This window comes from Channa argus, chromosome 22 (assembly GCF_033026475.1).
Source record: "Channa argus isolate prfri chromosome 22, Channa argus male v1.0, whole genome shotgun sequence".
Lineage (NCBI taxonomy): Eukaryota > Metazoa > Chordata > Actinopteri > Anabantiformes > Channidae > Channa > Channa argus.
In genome coordinates, this window is record NC_090218.1 from 4,314,866 (window position 1) to 4,337,448 (window position 22,583).

At 38.0% G+C, this 22,583-nt stretch overlaps 1 protein-coding gene across 1 annotated transcript in view; it reads right to left on the minus strand.

Annotated features, from left to right (window-relative positions):
• The window catches only part of vps37d (VPS37D subunit of ESCRT-I), a 33,023-nt gene that overhangs the window by 8,907 nt on the left and 1,533 nt on the right, over positions 1-22,583 (minus strand). The window contains exons 2-3 of the mRNA XM_067492053.1: positions 19,901-20,072; positions 4,638-4,720 (exon numbers count right to left, since the gene is read on the minus strand). Coding sequence (XP_067348154.1) covers positions 4,638-4,720; positions 19,901-20,072 — 255 coding nt within the window. The remainder of the gene's footprint in view (positions 1-4,637; positions 4,721-19,900; positions 20,073-22,583) is intronic.

Here is a 22,583-nt window from a genome sequence, read left to right on the forward strand (position 1 = left end):
AAGAGGGGCAACAAACAGCTGAAAAAGTAATTGCCACAAATCAGAAACAAATGGAGGAGCATTCGTCAACTAGTTAAGTTAATTGGCAACAGGTCAGTAACATGAGTGGATATAATAGGAGCATTTCAGAGAGGCAGAGCTTCTCGAATTTAAAGATGGGAAGAGGTTCAGGAATCTGCGACAAACTGCTTCCAAAATGTTCGGAGCAATTTCAGAAAAATGTTCCATAATGTAAAATTGTGAAGACTCTGACAATCCCTCACTTGCAAGGACAAGGCCAAAATTCAAAAGTGCATGATCTTCAGGCCCTCAGGCGGCACTGCATTAAAAACAGGCACGATTTTCTACTGGACATCACTGCATGGGCTCCAGAAATCACTGTCAGTGAACCCAGTTCAACAACAAAAGCCCAGAACTGTTGGGCAGCTAGAACCCTGCATCAGACAAGAATGGGACAACATTCCTCTCCTAAAACTTTAGAAACTGGTCTCCTCACTTCTCCAACATTTACAGACAGTTGGTAAAATTAAAGGAGATGTTACACAATGGTAAACATCACCCTGTTCCAACTTTTTTGAGATGTGTTGCTGCAATCAAATTCAAAATGAGCTAATATTTTCCATAAAATGGTAACATTTTTCAGTTTCAACATCTGATATGTTGTTTATGTCCTATTATGAATAAAAGGTGTTGGAATTTGCAAATTATTGCATTCTGTTTTCATTTAACTTTTACACATTTTCCCAACCTTCTTGGAATTGTGGTTGTAAATTTCCATGTGCTCTGAACATTTTGACTTCCTGCTCTGAAAATTGCTTATGAGTATATAGTTTCAATAGTTTTTGACAAATGCTGCTCAAACAGCAGTATAAAGCGTAACTGTTGGAAACTATTTACAGCTATAGAAATGCACATGGAATCGACCAAGAATAAACTAGCGAGCTCATGATTATGAGGAATTATGTCAGTTTATTTATTTATAGTTTTGGACAAAGATCAGTTGGAAACACGGAGAAATAAAATACATCAGGCTTTACCTGCACAGAAAGTACTTGTTTGTAGGATAAACTCATTGCAGGCTTTGATCTTTTTAAATTAGATTTGTGGAGATTAACAATTGCTCTCCACCACTGCTATCACTGTGACTTTTTGCGCTTTCCTATCTTGCATTGACGCCATTAAATTACCTCAGGTTGCAGTGAATGTCATGTCCTTACTGCCAATATACAACAGCTGTTACAGGCAAAGGCTCATTTATTTTCATCTGGGGTATCAAAACAATGTTTAGTATTGCATTTTCAGAACAGTCTGTTTAGGTCAAGGAGTTTGACTTTAAACCATGACCAGATTTTGACATAAGCCTGTCTTCTTCCTCATGGCACTGAGTTAAATCTAGTACAGCAGTTTAGCATTGCACAAAGTAGCTCATTAAATTTTGCACTTTGCACTTTTGGTGATTTTCACTCGGTTATTATAGGCAACAATAGAGGGGAATAAAAAGGAGATACAAGTAGAGTCCAAACAATTTGCTAGATACAAAAAGTATTAGCTACACTTAAAGATGAGAGTAAAAAGCTGGCCATCAATAGCAGGGGAGGTGTCATATTTAAAAGTAGGGATATTAGCACACATTTTCAGACAGTCTCTGCTAGAAAATCTTAATAGTAATCTTAATAAGGAAAGATGAAAAAAGCTTTTTCCATTTGTTTATGTCAGCAAAATATGTCCTAATTAATACTGAGTTATTTGTTTTAATTTGACATTTCACCTTCTCTAGACAGCTTGTGCCAATATAATTCTTTCTTCCCCATACAGTTTTTATTTATTAGATTCAGGATTCAAGAGAAATGTATTGCAGCAACATTTCTGTTGGAGATTCCTTAATTATGTTCTTAAACATGATTAACCACTTTCTGTGTGTGCAAAATACTAAAAAGCAGAAAAGGGAACATCAGTCTCCTGTTTGCTGTAGTCCAACAGCCTTAACAAATATTCAGCAAGCCCTTGAGAACATGAGGCCATGAACCTGAGCTTAAATAACCACTCAATTCTCTGTGCTTTTATTCAGCTTCTATGTGCACAAATGAAGTAAAACAAGCTCAGTTTGATAGCTAAAGGGCGATCTGAGCCCCGCCAGCATGCTGTGACTGATTTATTCACTGGAGACAACTTTTGTTTCCTACATCAGATACATTTGTTTGTACCTGATGAGATATCCTCCCAATCAAGAAGCTTGTTCGACTTAAAGCTGTTGCCCAAGGATTTCTGGTTACGAACCCCCTCCCCCCATTTTACGGAAAATTGCGGCATTTGATTTGTCAGTGTTGTGTAGAATACCATGAAAATCAAAATCAAAATCTCCACTGAACCAATAATGACCCTTGGGATTTAATCTGAAATGTCGGAGATCAAAAGAGATAGTCACAGACACTTTAGAGAAATGTCTTTGTGTTGCTTCAAGTCTCCTAAATAACCCAGGCTCATACAGCTACACACAGAGGGATCTAATTTTACAGATGTTTTCATTATACAATTACAAATGTGAAAACACAAATTAATAAATCCATCTTAAATATGCAGTAATTACAATCAGTGTTAATTTAAACTAGTAGTTTGTCTAACCCAACATATTAAATAATAAAGAAAGAAAATTGCACACTTCTGTGTAATTAAATATTTAATGAAACATTTTTGAAGCATTCATTTGATGAGATTGTTTAGCATGTTGTGGGTGTTGCTTAATCAATCAGTGGGCAGCTCCAACACTCCAGTGAGTAATGGAGGTATTGTTTGGAGCCGTGTGAGATGGGGGAGGTGTGCTGCAGCACCGATCAATCCAAGCCTCGAGCATCAGTGTGGGAAACAACACTCCCCCATCAAGGCTCTGATCAAGATCACAGAACATGTAGGATTTAAAACAGTACAGCTTCTTTGTGCACAACATTTACAGACATGAACTTTATGAATTATTGTAAGACTGTAGCTGAAATGTTCTGTCCATAGTGCATGATCAAGACACCGTCTAAAGATCACAGATGCTGAATTCAGATGAATCGGTGACGTCGGCCACGGCAGCGTGTTGAGACACAGTGTGAAACAGTGCTGCCATGGACTGATACAGCAGCTTCAGAGAGACCAGTGGCAAATGCAGATATAAGCTGTTTAAATTTTTAATCCTTTAGATTTTAATCATAACAATCCTGACACTATTTATAGCTAGCATTTACTCTGCTACAGATAATACAGCACATATGTTTCCATTAATTAGTTAGCGCTTGCATTACTTCATTCGAACTGAACTGTCTATCTATATATCTACACACACCTATAATCCACCATGAGCTGACTGCTTCCTGAGATAAAATAAGTCAAAAATAAACAATCTATTCCGATATTTGAGGAAAACAGTAATTAGAGATTTTATCTTAGTGCAAACACTGTACAGCACACGCACACAGAATAAGGTTGACTGATTTCGATTCACCATAAATGAGGCAGTAAAAGGAAAAAAAACAAAAACTGTTGCGTCTGCAGCTTGTGTAGTGTTTCCACATGATGTTATGCAATCCAGGCCTGCAACCGTCAGTGCACATGCAGGTAAACATGTGAACATGAAGTGTACAGCTGTTGTACTGCGCACTATACAACTGTTGTATGTTCTAATAATGAGATAAAGATAAAAGGATGTAATCATGATCATCCCATCACAACTTGGTTCATTAGATAGATAAAAAGCATAACAATCACCTGATACTTTATTTTGTTGTAGTCTGGACATTTTCCCAAGGCTGTCCTATTAATTTTAATTGGTTTTAATAATGATTCTTATTGGGAACCATTTCTTACTGAAAAGACTTCACAGTGAAGTCTGTGTATCTTAAGTAACTAGCACGTTGTTTCTTAAATAACAGGCTACTGCTGAGTTAATATTTTCCAATGTGGTAACCAACGTTTTTTACACAGGGGTAGACAGACATGACAAATCTCTACAAATAAAACCAAAGCCACAGTAGCTTCATGGATAAATGGCAGTAGTGTTTTGTTGTGATTTGGCACAGTAATGGAAAGCCAAGCAGGCAAATCAGGAGCTAAGCTCCTCATGTGAGCATGTGATGTGTTGTGGCCTGGCGATTATCGCTTTGGAACATTTTTGTCTGCAAATGACACTTTCCTTTATTCATAAGACTGTATATTTCTGGTTTAAATTTAAAATACAAAGCAAATGAACTTTGACATTTACCGTACAGACATGAGTGAGATATCAATCATCTTACTTGTCTCGGCCAATTAAGTAAAAATTCCTAAAATGTCAAATAATTCCTTAAAAATAAAGCAATCCCTCTTCACAGACTCATTAGTAAACATCAACATTAGTAGTAAATAGGTGAGTTAGTTTTGTGTTACTAAATCCTAAAATGTAACTTCCTAGTGTATAAGCTATGTTCTGTATACAGCAGAAGTCAGTGTAGTTTTCTTACATCTTGATAGTTGCTGTCACTACCTCTCCTCTTTATGTCAGATTGCACTGAAGTGGGTAGGCTGTTAGCTATACTACAGGCAGCAGGAAGCATCTACTACAGGAAGTACAGTGCTGGCTAGCTGAATTTTTTGTTTTGTTTGTCTTATTAGGCTTTTACCTCTGAATGCTCCTCAGCTCGTGCCACCTCTTCCTGCAGGAGGTTCTGTGCCGTTTGCAGGCTGTGCCTCTGGATTCGAGCCTCTGCAACGACAAAGAAAGAAAGCAGAGAGGGGAAGCTTAGGTATGACTGAACTAGAGTCAGAAGAAAAATCAAGTAACAATTAAACCAGAGCAGAGAAATGTATTTTCCAAATCCTAAAAAGCTTGAGGGTATGTACTGACAAGAAGATGGGGGTGATGGAGTGGATGGTTGTTAAAAAAAAAAAAAAAAAGGAAAAACAGGCTGTAAATATTCAACTGCGCTATGGTTAAAGTTTGAAGCTGGTTTTAGTTTGGTTTGACCACAAAACTGAAATCCATCCCATTTTTCCCAGCTCCTCATTTTACTTTCTCTGATTCGAGATTTAGGTTCTCTCATTTTGGCTGCAGTGTAAACCCATAAATCAATAAAACAAATGATAATGAATAAAGATAGACCAGTTTCTTCCCCACAACTTTTTTGACATTGTACTTCAACAAGAATGTCTGAAAAGTTAGTGTTCATGTGGGGACACATAAATTAATTGAATTTGGTATGTGTGAGCCTTACGAGCTCAAAGGACCATAAAATCAGATGTAATCTGTCACAAACATTCACACCAGCTTACATCACAATTATATAAAGAACGAGCAAGCTGCAGCATTTTGACTGATGAGAAATTGTTCTGTCACTGTGACATTAACTCAGCAAACTGATGAGAGACACTGATGAATAATGAATATAGTGAAGGCTAAATTTTTTAACTGGCATTGGTTTTAGTTCTGGCTAGGATTTCTTTGTTACTTCAATAAGTAACAATCATAAATGCATTTTATGATTTTCCACAAAATATTTTTTTAAATAAACACACACATATATAAGTAGTACGCAATATATGTGGTCAATAAATGCTAACATGTTATTCTTATTATGTTATTATGATGTGCAAGTTAAAATTATTAGGCAGCATGAAGTGGACTGGTTAGCCCTTCCGCCTCACAGCTAAAGGGTTCATGCTGCAAATCCCCGGCCCTCAGTGTCCTTTCTATGTGGAGTTTACATGTTCTCTCTGTGCTTGTGTGGGTTTCCTCCAGGTACTGCAGTTTACTCCCACACTCCAAAAATATGCATGTTAGGTTAAAGGGTGACTCTAAATGGTGACTCTTGCCTGTAGGTGTGATTTTAAGTGTGTATGGTTGTCTATGTATAGCCGGCAGCGTTAGACGAAATCAGCCCCCCCAGACATTTCCCCGGAGTTGCTATTTATACATGCAACACACAGCGGGAGATGTCCTGACTGAGAAGCATTATTATGGGAGAAACTGTTTGATTTCTGCAAATGGTCAGCTTGCACAGGAGGCACAACAAGACTTAGGCTGTAGGAAACTGTTTAGTTTAGAGCACATTTCTAAAAAAAGAAAAAAGGACAATGGTGGTCGAGTGACAGAAAACTTGACAATTCAGAACAGAGCAGCATGCTGCACACACATGCTCAGGCACATAATACAGACATTGGACTAGGGAGTTTGAAGTATAAAGTCCAGGACATGTTGGCAGGGTCTCTGTCATGGGGCTGGCCCATGCCCTGTAGAGAATAGGTGCAAATTTATTATCACACACTAGTACCATCAATTCTATAAATGTTACCATCTAGCCGGCAGAATAGAGTTGTTGCTGTTTAGTTGTGTGGACAAACAAACAGTGTACCAAATAACCCTATTAATACATTTTAAACCTAAATGTTTATATGTGCTTCACTCCATCTACCAACAGGTCACAGGTCCTGAGTATCAAACAGGAAGTGGGAGGTTCGAAAGGTTTTTATAACAGGGGGGAAATTAGACTGTACCATCCTGGGATAAAATTGAGTGGAGTTTTGTGATTTTTACGAGAAAATATGCTTAAAAGTACCCATAACATTTAATGTTAACCTTCCCAAGGGGGGGGGGGAATAGAATAATATATTAAAAGACATTTATATTGGGTCTATAGAAAAGAGGTAATACATTGTATTCATTAGCAGTGGTCTTTAGCAGAATCATTCACTTATATCATGGTACCAATTCAAGAGGTAAGGAGAGATGGTTTAAATGATTTTTGCCAATATCATACACCCCTGGCAGGAAAAAAAACATTCTGTTCTCCAAATTGCCTTTATTGGAGGTAAAACTAAAAGTTAGCATATCTAAATTATTTCAAATATCTGCTCACTGCACAATTAAAGTCTGTACATGAATTTACAGCATTCGCATCACATGATAATGATGTTACTGATGGAAAAAGATTTTTATATCTCCAATTTGTGAGTGTTTAGTCATCTGATATCCCAAAGATAGCTATATAATTCAAAAGCTGGTTGGTTAAAAAAAAAAAAATACAGTGTAAAATTACTGTTTGCTGATGGAATTTAGTCACTTTCTCAAATATAGAAACCCATTTTTATCACCATGTCTACACAGCAACCAACAAATGGGCACATTCTGCCTGATACATATGTATGCAGTGCAGTACTCTTAACACATGCACAGCATGTGTTCACCTCCTGGGGATAGCAGTTGGACATCATCATCAACAAGCATGACCCAGCCAACTGCAAAGTGTGTCTTGTCCCTCCAAGAGATGCAGTGACAGCCACGCTAACCCCCACAAGTCTGGCTGGGTTCAGTGGAGACTGTGAGACAAATAAAGGTCACAGTAATGACTCCAATAACTCTCAGCCCTGGGGGGAAATCTCTGCCCCCATCTCAACAAATAGAGAGAAAATAAACAATGTGTGCGGACAGTTGCACTCAGACAAGATATTCTCCTTAAATGTTCCCTGCTTGTCAGTTATGAACATTATAGTTAAGCAGCCAGATCATTAAGCAAGATCCTCAGAGGTGATAACTTTGCTTTGAAAAAATAGAAGGTTTCTGTGGAGAAAACATTATGGCTGGAACAAACCTCTTCTGCACAGTATCTTCTGCTTTGTATGACACAGGACACCTAACCATTAATAATCCATTGCTCCATGTTACGTTTCAATGTCCTGGCAATTTTTGCCAGTAAACATACACTCTGTAGTAATAAAAAGCAAGCATGCATTAATGAATGGCCTGCTTCTGCACCTCACACAGCAGATACTGGAGATGTTGGTGTAATGAGAGGTGACAGCTAGGCAAACAAATACTCCGGGAGCAGCTGTATGTGACCTACATTTAGGATGTGGAAAATGACGTGGGGGCCAGTCCTACGTTAGAGCTGGACTAATGTGTCAATGGTGTCAGTGACAGAGTAACACATTTTGTCTGGGAGCAATTATTAGATGATGAGGAGTGCAAACAGTCACACTACTACTGTAGAAAAGGAACCACTTAACTCTGCACTTAAGTCTGTGCTCAAGCACTTTGAAAGTTTTTATTTCCCCCCAAAAAAGCACCTTTTTGTCTGTAAATACTTCATATAATGGTGGGAAGTAAGAAAGTACGTACAATATTTAACTGAAGTTTTCATTTCATGTGCTTCAATAATCCACTACATTTATCTGACACCTGGAGACTTAGATTGACATTTTCATTTAGTTTATTTGGCAGTCCCAAAGGACACTGTGACATGTGGACTGGGAAAGCCAGGGATCAAACCACCTCTTACTCCTGAGACATATTAAAAGCCTGTGGTGGAATTGTATTGTCATGTCAGAGAGATCTTGTGAGATCCTTACATTTACTGTTCATTTAGTGAGGGATACATACACAAGAGCAACATCAGGTTCAAAACACACTTTGGCATGTGTACCATGTGTTTCACATAATAAATATAAAGTTTTCAACGCTTTTGGTTTGTGACAAAAAGATTGGGAACCTTTAAACACATTTTCACATGTATACAGGTTGTTGCACTAAACTTCTAAGATGGTTCTACTGAAGCGTTTGCAGAATGTCAAAATGTCATTCTGAAAACAAATGCAAAAATTAGAGAAAAGACCAAATATATATATGTGTGTTTGTGTGTGTGTACTTTCCAAAAAAGTATATATATTAACTTTAGATATTTTGTTTTGTGATTTGTAATATTTTCATTGTGAAAGAATACATTACAAATGCTAAAACTTATTTATGTTGACACAAGTACAGTATCTATGCAAATGAGAAAAGCGTTAAAAACCTGTGTTCTTTTAAGGAATTCCTGCTTTATTTCCTTTTTAACTTAGAGCTGATTGTCTATTACTGATCTAATATTTTCAGTTCTGCCCTGGGTCGCAGCTGCACCGGGACCGAGCAAATCAAAAATGTTTCAAGAAGCAATCATAGTGTTAGGCTGCAACAGGCCTGTAGTCACAGAAAGGTAAAGAGCCTGTTCCTACAACAAAGAAATCAGATCAACCATCAAGCAACAATTTCCCTCAAGCCCCGACTGTCAAGATGTCCAGTCTAGTCAGGTTTTGAGTCAGCATCCAGTTCTTGGATGACTCGCGGTGTAGCAAACACTGATTAATGTGACAGTTACCAGGCTGTAGGCTGAGCAGCAACCTCCCAGCAAACAGCTGATCTCAGCATGTAAATGGAGCATGTCGAAGCTACTACAGTCCTCCAGTAAACAAAGAGACACGGTGTAGGAGAATGTCACCGCTTTTACTTTGCAAATACTGGCTCTAAAGCAACGGTACTACTTCTTATACTATACTTGTGGTTTGGGTTTGATTGGGTTCCTAAAAGCATTCAGATGGAAAACACAACCATGTCTCAGTGGAGTGAAGAGTAACATAGATTAGTGGATGTGTTGATTAAATAACATAATCTCAGTCTGTCACATCACAGGTCTTATAGTTCCAAACTGCTGTACCACGTAATGACTTATGTGACTCAGAAACAGCTGTCTACAGAGCGCAGAGTGGCCCCCTGAATCTGCCATTAGAGGCAAAGGTTGTGGTTTCAATCTTTACAGTTTATTGCTACAACGATGATATAAATGATTAAAATAAATCTCCAAGACGATGCCAGGCTATTGCAGTTATGAATATACTTCAATGAATATATTGTGAAAAAACATCAAGCAAGAATATAATTTGAAACTCAAGATTTTGCAAGTAAACAAACAAAAACATAGAAGAGGAGGATGTGGTGGTGCTTCGGATTAATGAGCTGTTATAAGCCACCATTTCCCACATAAACAGAAGATCAGATAAAAATCAGCCAGTCTGATGTCTGTAGAAGTGTGTGGTTATTATGAAGCATCCTGCATGTAGTGGTAAAACAAAGCAGATTTGTTTAAAAAATGTCTTCAACATTTTATACAACAAATAATAATTTTTTTCTTTCTTTAATAAAGAAAAAAAAATGCATAAAATGGTCATTCTGAAAGGAGCTTAATACAAAAGCAACAGGAGCATGAAGACAGAAGGATCTGGTAAAATATACATCAGGAATTAGACTGAGATTGAGAAATGAGCAGACATGGCGGTAAAACATCAGTGCTGCATAGCTTTTCTCATATCAGCTGCTAATTACATAAACAGGCCATGGTATTACAGATGGAGCCTATACCCGAGGCTTGAAAATTAGCCAACAACTCAGCAGCAAATTACATCCCTGCAGCTTTATACTCTCACGTTTGTCCTCTCTAACACGACATCAAAGCCTTTCGGTTATATCCAAGGGGTAAATTGTTCAGGAGCTCATTGGAGCTGACCTCTGTGTCCTGACATTCAAAAGGCACCTGGCTGAGCTCAGCTTCATGTCCCTCAGCACAGCTTTGCCAACTTACACTTCCTCAGTGTAAGTTAACATCAAGCCAACACTATTGTGGCAAAAACAAAATGTGTCCATACATTTGCAGCATTGCAGTTTGTTTACGCAATTTCTTCCATTCACTCTAAATGAGTTAATCTACTCGTATTTAACTTGTATACAGGACAGACAAGTAAACCGGCAAAGAGAACAAGTAAAGGAATGTTTGGCAATTTTTTTCCCCACTCAGTGCATTGTTTACTCTACTTTCACACAAACAATAATGCATTTTTATTGGAACTACTTTTTGCTGAAGAAATAGACTTATGAAAAAGCAAAGTTTGTTTTTTAGAAAGCACCTCAACCAACTCCACAACCTCCCACACTGCTTGGACTACTCAGACCCCTGTTCAGGTTAGCACATCAGCGCACAGAAGCGACCAACGGCTGACAACTCCTGCAGTGCCATTTGAACTTTTTATTAGACGTATTCTCAATTAGACGTAGCTATAAGCTGTCTGTGTTGAGACATCGGTAAGAAAATGATAAGCAACAGTCGACGTTAATCACTGCTCGTTAATGTCGGGTTGCTATGTCTTGGGCATTGACAAAGTCTCTTTTCTTTACACATCCTAATGTGATTTATTCCAAAGTGTGACAGCAGTTTTTGTATAGGGGCCCTGGTGGAACAGTTGTAGAGCATTGGTTTGGGATGCAGAAGGCAGCAGGTTTAATCCCACCCCACCAGCTGTAGCTCTGCCCAGCCACCAAGGGCCGCCTTGATGCCAGTCCCGAGCCCAGATAAAACTCATGCCAACTCGTGCAGGGCGCTTTGCTCTGTAGCGACGCCTAAAGGGACAAGCCAAAAGCCGTTGATCTTGACAGCAGTTTTGTATGAAGTGTTTGTGAGACAGAGTAAAGCTGCGTACAGACAGTTTCACTATGATTGAAACATCTCATTAATTTCAGGGAGTGAATTAATCCAGCAGAGACCTGCATCACAACGGGCTCTGGCAAAATGAAAGTAGCCCCGTGCAGAGAAAAACTCACGTGGTTCAACTTTTATGCAACAGCATTTAATGACACTTTGAAACAAGGTGTACATGTAGCCTGACACAATGCAATTTTTAAGTTAATTCAGGAACCTAAGCCAAACGCTGTAATGTTCCACAGACGGCAATAACATTTGGAACAGACATGCAGTATAATCTTATTCATTTTTCCACCATCCTTTCATGTACTTTCAGCTCAGTGTGACCAGCTTTATAAGTTTTTCCTTTAGACTTTCTCTTGTTTGGGGTTTTCGTGGATTGATGAGCTTTCCTGAGCCTGTTCAGACATGCTCATGGGAATACTGATGGCTTTAAAAGTTCAAATGCCAGCACCCATCACTCTAAAATCAAAGTGCTCCTTTGCAGCTTTATGACAAATTTCGAGGACATTTCTAGTGTTCTTCCATTTGTATTACTTCAGTCTCAGGGTTCATAGTCAGTGGGTGGCTGGTTGGGAGGTTCACACCATCTTAGCAAATTCATTTTTTATATATATATATATATATATATATATGAGACAAATTTGTTATAAGGGGCTTAGTGATAAGCGCAGTACATTGCACTCCTTAGACTCTTGTCAGACTAGTGAAAACTCCTAGGAAAAAACAGGAAGAAATCCCAGGGTTTCATAGGAAGGATCCCTTTTGAAAAACAGACAGACACAACAGAAGTTGCATGCACAGAATTTATTTAAGCTTATGTTTTTGCATCATGTGTGCAGTGCCAGGCCTTGACATTAAGCTTTTTGGACCGCTTGCCCTTCGTGTAAGTAGCTAAGGTGTTTTACTTGCCCAAAAGCCAAACTTAATAAAATAAAATAAACACTTATTGAGACTTAATAATTTTACAATATTTTATTAACATACACATTTTATTAACATACAAAACATAAAGGTGGAATACTACTACTGCTACTAAATCCTAGAAATATAAATATTTTTTTAAAAATCAATTACTAAATTTCTTTTAGAGTTTCTATTACAGTTAAAAATAACTACAAGATTCAATGTTGAATCGTTTTTTTTTTCAATTGAGAAGGCAGAAATACTACAGCGTTATAACGAAGCATAAATATTGATCACAGGTAATGATAAAACAAGAGAATAAGATGAACAGCAAAAAAATAACATGTTGATTAAATTTGTATCTGTCACACTAATATAACATCTGTAGTCTGACTTTGTACTTAAATACTGTAAGGCCTGATTCATATTTTTGTTTTGGAGCTTAAACCATTAACATGACATTAATGGGAGTAAGGGGCCTTTGAATACTGCATAACACACAGTCATACACAGTGTTATTCAACCTTTTTATTACTTCATAATATATAGAGACCATGCTGTGACAGTTTGTTTCTGTTTACTAGTTGGTTTATTGGTGATATTTAAAATTATTGTACTGTAGTAGAGTGTGTTTTATTGATGGTGAGAAAACTAGTTAACAACTAATTTTCATTAACTGCAGCACACTGTTTAAGCAGTTTATTATAAAATAACCTGCATAAGGAAAATGCTCAGACAGCATCTTTCAGCTGCAGCAGAGTTTAGTCTTTCAGAGGGGAGAGGTTTAAAGACTGTGGCTGTGTGTTTGTTGATGCTACTTTCACTTCTGTTTAAACTAGTAATAGCATCGATCGACACTAAACCGTCAGCAAAATGTGATGCTACTTGAATATCTTCCTACACTTTTTTAAGACCGATAATTATAATTTGCCACATTCACACAGTATAAATTTGACTGGCAGCTGCAGTTCATGTCTGTAAAAGCCTCACAAAATTGACGTAACATTGATTCTCTATCACAGAACAAGGTGAATGCTTCATCTGTAGAACAGATCCACATTATTAATGCTTCATAAAGTGAAGTTGGTAAACGGGGGTAGGACAGCAGTGTGAAAAATAATATGGTCTCAGGTTTAACTGAAGTCAGAGATTTTGGATTAAACACGCTGCGCACAGCTCTATAGTTCTTTACTGATTGTGTACATTGGAAAAACAGAGATATTATAATTGTATTCATTTCATAACAAATTAGTTGGATATTGTTGTGTTTCAATGATTCTGCAAGCCAGTATCTATACATAGCCAAAGACTATTTGTCAGGTAAAGCAGCATCACTATGGCAGGTAGATCAGGCAGATCTCATCACTTTCAGGAGACATCTACAACAAATAAAATTCCTTAATTTGCTGCAAATTATTTAAGCTCATCATCTTAGCTTTATAGGCCCTGAGATGATAGGCTGGTGACCTGTCCATGGTGTACCCGCCTCTCGCCCAATGGATAAGCTTGAATATATATCTTACACAAAATAATAAAATATTGTTTCATACAGTGTTTACTAGCAGTCTCCTGCTCAAACAGCCAATTATGTTTGCTGGATTCCAAAAGCCACTAAGGGAACTCCAGCCCCTATAAATACATAGAAAACTTTATGCTTTGTCTGACAGCTTAACAAAACTTCTACTAACTTTAAGTAACACTAAGCCTTTCTGCGTATCCTCTGATGTTACTTTCATTCTAAATTCCTATAATATGTATGAGACAAGAACTACCTTAAATATTCAAACTTTCAAATTTGTCCTGAGAGTAAAACACCTCATAAAGTTCTAAACCTACACCACACAGTTCATCTCACTTCCTGAGAAACAAAAGATTAATCCGATATTTACAGCCCTAAAAACCCACAAGTAGAGCATTGACTTTGAGTCAAAGGGTATAATCTTTCTATTCAAATCTTGGAAAGTCCCAAACAAAACATTTAGTTAAAGACATCACATGCACTTTGTTCTCCAGCTACAGAGGTGCCGGATACAAACGATCCCAGAGGAAGTGAACACATAAACTTCAGGATTGTTATAATGGCAGCAAACTAACCCATAATCCCATATTTATGACCACACCCTACATCACCAATAAATACAGTATGAAAACAAGATATGGCATGTACAGTCCTGCCGTGGGAGGTTTAGAGGCTGACCCTGTTTGTGCTAAAACTACTGGGTGTGAAAACAATTTACCGTGTGGTTAGCGGGAAAAGATTTAACGTGATAATTTTTTTGTCACAGGAGCATCCATTCCGCCCTTTCATGTTCACTTGATGTGAAACATGGATTGGCACATTGATTACAGGAGATTAAAGAGGAATTCTAATAAACAAAAGGTGCAGTCTAGCCGTCAGCAAGTCAAATAGCTGAAAACGTTCAATAACATCAAACAATCCGCTACAGTCTACTTACAATGGTTTGACCAAACTGGTGCCAGCAGCCAAATATGAGGCTGTACTACTTAGAGAGATGAAAAATCGTGTTAAATCACAGGTTATTTAACGGTCTGCATGAAGGGAAGCATTGATTTCTCTTTGAACAAATGTGATCATGCAACTACATAGTCAATAACACAATATGAGAATTTGACCAATATGGGATTGTTCAGGCCAGGCAATGCTGATAAATATAATGATTTAAAGAATCCAATAATAAATGGTCTGAGGGGTCTGATAAACTCCAATAGTCATTATCCGTCTAACATAACCTTCTACCCAGCAATGTGATTGTCACGTATGCACTAAAAGTGTTAATTAAAAGGTTCAAACTCCACCCTGGGACCAAAAAACAAGGCCCAGTGTAACTATTAAGACAAACAACTGGTTTGACATTTGTGAAATTCTGTTTTCAATGTGTCCATTTAAAAACAGTCAGAGAGTTTGTCTCTGTAATCTATTAAGTAAACAATTAATCTAGCTAATAAAGACAATAACGCCTGGTTTCCTCCAGACATGACACTTGGCATCCAGGCCAAAGAGTTCTGATAAACAAACCAGAGAATTTTGTTTGCCATGGACTGAGAGTCATTTTGGCAAACTCTAGGCGGACTGTCATGAGCCGTTTACTGAGGAGTGGTTTCCGTCTGGCCACTCTACCATACAGGCCTGATTGTTGAAGTGCTGCAGAGGTGGCTGTTCTTCTGGAAGATTCTCCTCTCTTCACAGAGAAATGCTGGAGCTCTTTCAGCGTTACCATCAGGTTCTTGGTCACCTCCCTGACTAAGGCCCTTCGATCTCCATCGCTCAGTTTGCCCAGCTGGGTCGCTCTAGGAGGAGCCCTGATGGTTTCAAACTTCTTCCATTTATGGATGATAGAGGCCACTGTGCTCATTGGATCTGTGCCTCTATACAGTCCTGTCTCTGAGGTCTACAGAGAATTACTTGGACTTCATGGCTTGGTTTGTGCTCTGACATGCACTGTTAACTGTGGGAGCTTATATACAAAAGGTTTATGTTTTTCCAAATTATGTCCGATCAACTGAATGTCCCACAGGTGGAGTCCAATCAGGTTGTAGAAACATCTCAATAATGACCAGTGGAAACAGACTGTACGAGAGCCATTAATACTTATATGCACATGATTTTTTCTTTTTTTTCTTTTTAACAAATTTGCAAAGATTTCAAACAAAAAAACTTCTTTCACTTTGTCATTATGGAGTATTATTTTTAGGATTTTGAGGAAAATAATGAATTTAATCTATTTTGGAATAATTTGGCTGTGAATACTTTCTGGATGCACTGTAACTGCTCGTAGCAGGTGTTTTCACAGGAACTCAGAGTTCAGAGCTTGAAGAGTGCCGCGTGTTTGTTGTAATCAACACGCAAGCAGATGGTTGCTTGATTTGTCATCCCTCCGTGTTAATAAGAGTAAAAATGACTGGATGATACTATCTGAATCAAAAAAGAGCAATGAGCAAATTTGGAGGTGTAAATTATTTTAAAATATATTTCAGAATGCCTTTAACCTTCTCTTACATGGATGATTGCATCTAAAGTACCGAGTCTGCTTCATCTCGTCTTCTCGGCTACAGTAACGATTTCACTTAAGTGTCCCACAATGTTTTACAACACCTACTGCAGACATCAAAAGATCAAACATCAATTAAAGAACATCATTAAAGAAGTGCAAGGATCTTGAAAGATCCTACTTTTAGTCATAGTTCATGATACTTTCTACTGATGTTTTAAATAACAATATAGCTCTGTCAAGAATAACTCAAAGGGATTTGATGCTGTCAACTGCTTCTCCAAAAATATAAAAACTAGGCTTAGAAAAAATAAAGAAACAGTGCATGGTCAAATACTGCGTTTTAATAATTTAATTCTTCTTTCCTTTAATCAACTCCTAAAAATATGGTTAGAGAGAAACATATAGCCACCTGAACTATGGGTTTTCATCAGCATCAGCGAGGGATTGTTTTAAATGAATGTATCTAGAAAGTTGTAAACTATTCGCTGACAACAGATCATTAGTGTTTTTTTTTTTAAAGAGCTTTTTTTTTAATTATATTTGAGCCACTCAAAGCCCTTGGTTATGACCAACCAAAGGTCATGCTTATGCTTGAACACTGAAAGAAAATCAAAATTGACCTCAAGCATGTGGTTCTTTTATATAAATGTAACCAAAACCACATGCTTTCCATAACCTTAACTTAAAGTTTTGTCACAGAAACCAAATGCTATGCTCAGTCTTTGTTTGTTAACCACAAAAGATATACTTTCTTTAGTTGAAAAAAATCTCATGGAAGTAGGGCTGCACAATATATTGTTTCAGCATCGTCAAAATGTGCACATGTGCAAAAGGCACATCTCAAAAGGTCAAGTAAGGCAAACTAACTCCCAACCCATCATGCTACGTTTTTACTGCTTGATACTAAAGAAGATCTTACACCATTCTCACTTTCCATGACTAATCTACAAAGAAAGTCTACCTGGGCTACTACCTTGTCCTCCTCTACAAATACAGTGAATGCTTGGTTTTGTAACTTTGAATATTGCTGTCCAATTTACATGGAGTGACTAATTATCTGCCAGAGAGCAGTGGGTGAATTAAGAGGAAAGATTTGATATCCTTTCTGAAAAGAGTAACGTCACGGTGCAGTTAGTTATACATTTAGTAATGAAATTGTCTACATTTGTTTTACACAAATGTCATGCTGTTCTTAAATTAGCTTGGAAGCACCTCTACAGAACATGTAGCTGTCAGATTCTTTAAGTGGTTTTGTATTTTAGAATGACCAAAGGGAGATAGGGAACAGTGGGGAAAAAAGATAGAATGCACCAGTGCCTTCACATGCAGATGCACTAACCTACAATTCTGTCCTACACAGAATTAAATCTTTTAAAGGACTTACAGAGTTAAATGGTCATTGTCCAGATGGCACCAAACAAGGCTCAATACTGTTTTCTGTTTAGTTCTGCTCATGTCCTGTGAAAAATTGGCGTGTAACATTGATGTTTAAAGGGCTCCGACCTAAAAGTAAGTTATTCTAATTATCTATGGGAGGACTGTCAGTGGACTGAGATTCATCAGGTCCAGCAGGTACTTTTTTTGCCAGGCAGTGTTTATGTATCTCTTCAAAGCACTTTGAATTGCATTAACCTGTATGAAAGCACTATTTAAATAAAGTAAGATTGATACCCTACTTGTTATTGTAGGCTATCAAGTCCACACTGCCTATGGTAATTAATATGAAGGCACCGCATCTGCAAATGTGTGAGGGCGATAGTACAGGTCAATGAAGAGAGTGACAGGAGGTGAGAACAGACAGGGAAACTTCACAGCATGAAATTTGTTTTGTTTTTTTACTATAATGTTAACGTGGTTGAAATGTTCACTGAAACTCATGCCAATTGATTTCAGATTGCATGATAGTCCATGTGAAAATAAAGGAATGAATAGACAAGTATTCTAATTAACCATCCATATCTGAATCCATAGACAAAATTCCAAGTAAGGTAAAGCCATAGCAAATCCAATGCTTAATTTTTGCTGTTTCTTTTTTGTTTCACACTTCTAACTATGAAAACCAACAAACGGGGTGTAGGCCAGTAGCTAAAGTCTGGGTTTACAAATTATTACTGGCAAGAAAAGTGGAATTGCTGCATCACTTCTCACATATTTGAAAGCCTGACGATTAACTTGATTTAATTGTGTAGCAGCACAAGAGGCCAAAAAAAACACGCCTCAATAGCTGTTATGAGAATCCATGTAGAATAGACAACCAAGGTTCAAACTCCACCTGGGGACCAAACCACTCATTCAGCTTTTTCTGGCCACAGATAAGGTCCACCAAACAGCAGGATGCATTGAACAATACAGCTGTCTTCCTTGATCCACTCCACAGTTTGTTTCTACTACGACAACATGCTTCAAGAAAACCCTCCTCATTCATCTTTTTTTCCCGGTTCCCTTGTTGCATCAAATGAGAATCAGATGTTGTACAGAGGAAGGATGGACCCCCGCCCATCCTGCTCTGCTGGGGAGGTGGGATAGCATCTGTGTAAAGCGCGCACACACATTGAGAGGAAGTTTAACATTCCTCCCGACTTCCATCACTGGCCAGCAGCTGAGGCAGAAATCCGGCAATGCCTTTTCAAGAGGGTAAACGTCACACTGGGCCTGCTCCATTAAAGCTGACACTGTGTAATAAATAAGTAGCGGTTGACATTACCTATGAAAATGAATGCTGTAGGATTTATGTCATCACCTGCTCTTGCCTGGCCTCCTACACTGTGAGAGACTTTTAAAGGTCGCCCATAAGGCTTAAAAATTTAGGGCAGAGGCTTAGAAGACATCCTCTGGTGGTGCCCTAGAGCTGCCCCGTCAAAAGCCTGAATCGCCTAAACAAAGACAAGGCCCTTTTCACCCCACAAATTCCTTGACAACTGCTGCAAGCTTCCTGCTGGCATTTGATATGCTCATTTTGTTCCCATGACCAAACTCCAGTCATGCTGAGACTTTAGCTGAGCTGTTGAGGACTCATCTCACTGACACTCTGCAGCTTTTTCACACTCTGATGTGAAACTTCCCTCATTTTCCGTACTAGTGAGTGTCACAGTGAGTCAAAAGCAATTTTAATTTATTTTGCTTTCTATGTCTCAAAGTGCACAGTAAAGGCCATGTGTCTTACTGCAATTACAAGGGAAGACAATGAGGAGCCACAGTGGGATATCACGTATAATTAGTTTTACCCTTAAGTGGTTAGGACTCAACCTTTTCTTGAGCTTTCTCTAATTTTTCACTGAAGTCAACATCAAATCTTATGAAAGGTCTGTGGTTATCTAGGCACATAATGATACAGTGATATTCAGCTGCTTAACACTATATTTAAGGTCAGCACTTCTCATGGCACTTCGCTTTCCATGATTCCTCCGTTATGTATTAGATTTTTTTTTTGCTTACTCTGTATCTTAATTCAAGTCACTTTGGATAAAAGCATCTGCCAAATGACTTAATGTAAATGTTATACAGAAGCAAATTCTCCAAAATTAAAAAAAGTGTCTTCAGCCATATTTACCTACTCAATTGAACCAGGAAAATCCCAAACCACACTTTACTTGCCTATGTTTCAACAGTCCCATATACTGTATATAAAACCAGAAACACCGCCCCCCGTGCCCGCTCTTTGGCAATTCAGCAAATGGTTAAACTCACCAAGATTACTCTGTTTTTCCCAGCATATTTTTGCCAGCTTGGACAGTTTCTGGTATTTATCTGCCAGTTGGAGTTTGCCGTTATTAAGGCGGGGTTTTTGGGCGAGGCTTTCCTCAGCCAAGCTCCGGTTGGAGGTCAACAGCATCTCCCTGTCCATTTGAAGGTCCTGCAACTGAAAAAAAAAAGTGTTCAAAAGTTTACAAAAAGGGGGAGATTAAGTTATTTATTCTCAGCGTCAAGCAAAATCAATATCCACACATTTTTGTCATTCATAAGATACCTCTGTGTTTGTTGTTGAGCTAAACTTTGAACTAGACATTAGAAATTGCAATAATATGCATGTGGATAAGTCAGGGCCTTTTATTTTGGAGGGTATATATTTACCAAATAATCAACAAATAGTTGATTCATCTTTTTGTTACTTTATAGAAAATTATTTGGCCAGTTGTTGCCCATCTTAACTCTTCTTATGTCATCTTTACTTACATTATAAAAAGTGTCATTATGTATGTAGAATACATCAAATCCTAAATATTGAAATAGTGAAAACTGTACATGAATGTGGGGGGAGGGTGGGAATGTCACACAGTCTAGAGAACATACGAAAACTATAAATTATTAAAATGAATGCCACTCCCTTTATGTTTTGCCAAACAATACTGAAAGGATCGCTGTAAAGAATTGGCTGGCGTCTCAAACACTGACACAAAGCTTTGTGTGCGTCACACTGCAAAAATCAGAATCCTCTTTTGACTACTCCATCAGCCTCAGCATTCCTGTGATTCTGCCCAGTCGGATACTTCTCTTGCTCAATTGCTTTCTTTCAACAGTTAGTCACTTTGGGCCCAAAGGCTTTTTCATTGAGTCCAGTGTTGTACAGAGCATCTGTCTCATATTTTACGGGTCATCAAAAAGAATGTATGAGTCCCAAGTTCACATGAATTTTCAGAATGTACCCTTTAGTCAAATGAAGAAAGAGACAATACAGATCAGCTGTTCATTCATAAGAAAAAAAAAAAAAAAACTTTCTAATCATCCGTCCAAATTTCCCTAAACAGGAATAAAAGCTAACAATCCATTTCCTGTGTTAGTTTGTCCTCCCTATATCAAACAACTCCTACGGTCTTCTGGGAGTAAGGGTTTTTTGTGTTTTGATGCACGAGCTGTAAAGCAGGGCTGACAGTGTTTACCATCTCTGACAAATGACACTTAAGAGACTGTAGTTCTGCACCAGAGAAGACGAAGAGTAGTGCTGTTGTTTTGTGTGGTTCAACGCGTCTGACCACATGAAATGCCGTAAATAGGTGTTTCTCTTTCATCCTAAATGAGGCTGAAACCTAATGAGGCTTCTGCAAACCGAAGCCATCAATTTTACAGTCAGTCTGAAAAAACAATGACAAAATGTAAAGTCTTTTCTATGAAAGAGAGTAACACCAGGTCTGTACTGAAATGAAAGCCTATGTACTGCAAGTGTTAAACCGAAAGCCAACTCCGTAGCTCTCTCCTTGCACTATCTGGAATCATTTTAAGGCAGATATAATGGATCAATATAGAATGAATTGACTAAGAAACACTGCCCTCATAGTGTGATATGTATTTTTATACAGCAGGCTGATGAAGTTAGCGACTACTTGGTTAACACACAGGGGCAGAGCTCCCATTTTTATTGGGGTGGCTGTCAGAGGAAAATTTCTACCATATTCTATTGTGACAAAATATATGAAACCACCTTAAATTTACATAACAGTAAACATTTATCCACTTTTAATCATTGGGATTTATTTCAGCTGCAGATTTCCACTGCTGTACAAAGTTATGATGAATATGAGCATTTAGGGAAACTCCTCAGCCAAGCAGTTTTAGAAATGTCCCCCAGAGTGAACACTGTGTCCGCCCGATGTCTTTTTACTCATTTCTTGGATAACAACCGAGGTCTATGGCACAGACAAATAGGTTAGTCCAGCTTGCAAACTGTTGGACATTAGCCGTGAGAAGAAGCAATTCATTGTTGGTTTTAGTGTCTGTATGGGAACAATGGATTCATTTAGAAAATTGTTTCAGTATCAATACAAAACATGCTATTTTCAGGGCCTCACTTTTCAAGATGTTTTCTATTAAACACCTATAAATAACAAAAGACGCAAATAACCTTAATATATTACATAACACTCATCATTATTTTTGGGATTATTGAACCAGTCTGCTGCTGAAGCTCATATGGGAATGAGCGATGGGTTGTGAAATAGTCTGCCACAGAACAGTCAGACACCACGAACATTTCTGGTATCTGCATAGTTCTGTTCTGTTTATCAGTCTAATATTGACACATAAAGGTGACCCTGGGTAAATATTCACTACGACACCTCTAATGCTTTCTGGACTGGGAACTGGACTCTGCTCAGCCCCTAGGGGAGGATTGTATGACCTCTATGGTGAGGTTTAGCCACTTTGGCTCCATTTCCCAACTCATTCATTCACAGAACCTGGTTTCAAATGTCACATCCTTCACAAATGAACGGGGCAAATGAGAAATGTCTCTCTTTGGTACTAAGCAAAAAAAAAAAAAAGAAAAATCATGTGACATTTAGTCCATTTTTTCCATGTTACACGTCAAGAAGGGACTCCATGAATCCAGTGTAGCAGTTTTTGAAATGGGGAAAAGTTATGAGTAGCTGAATTTTGT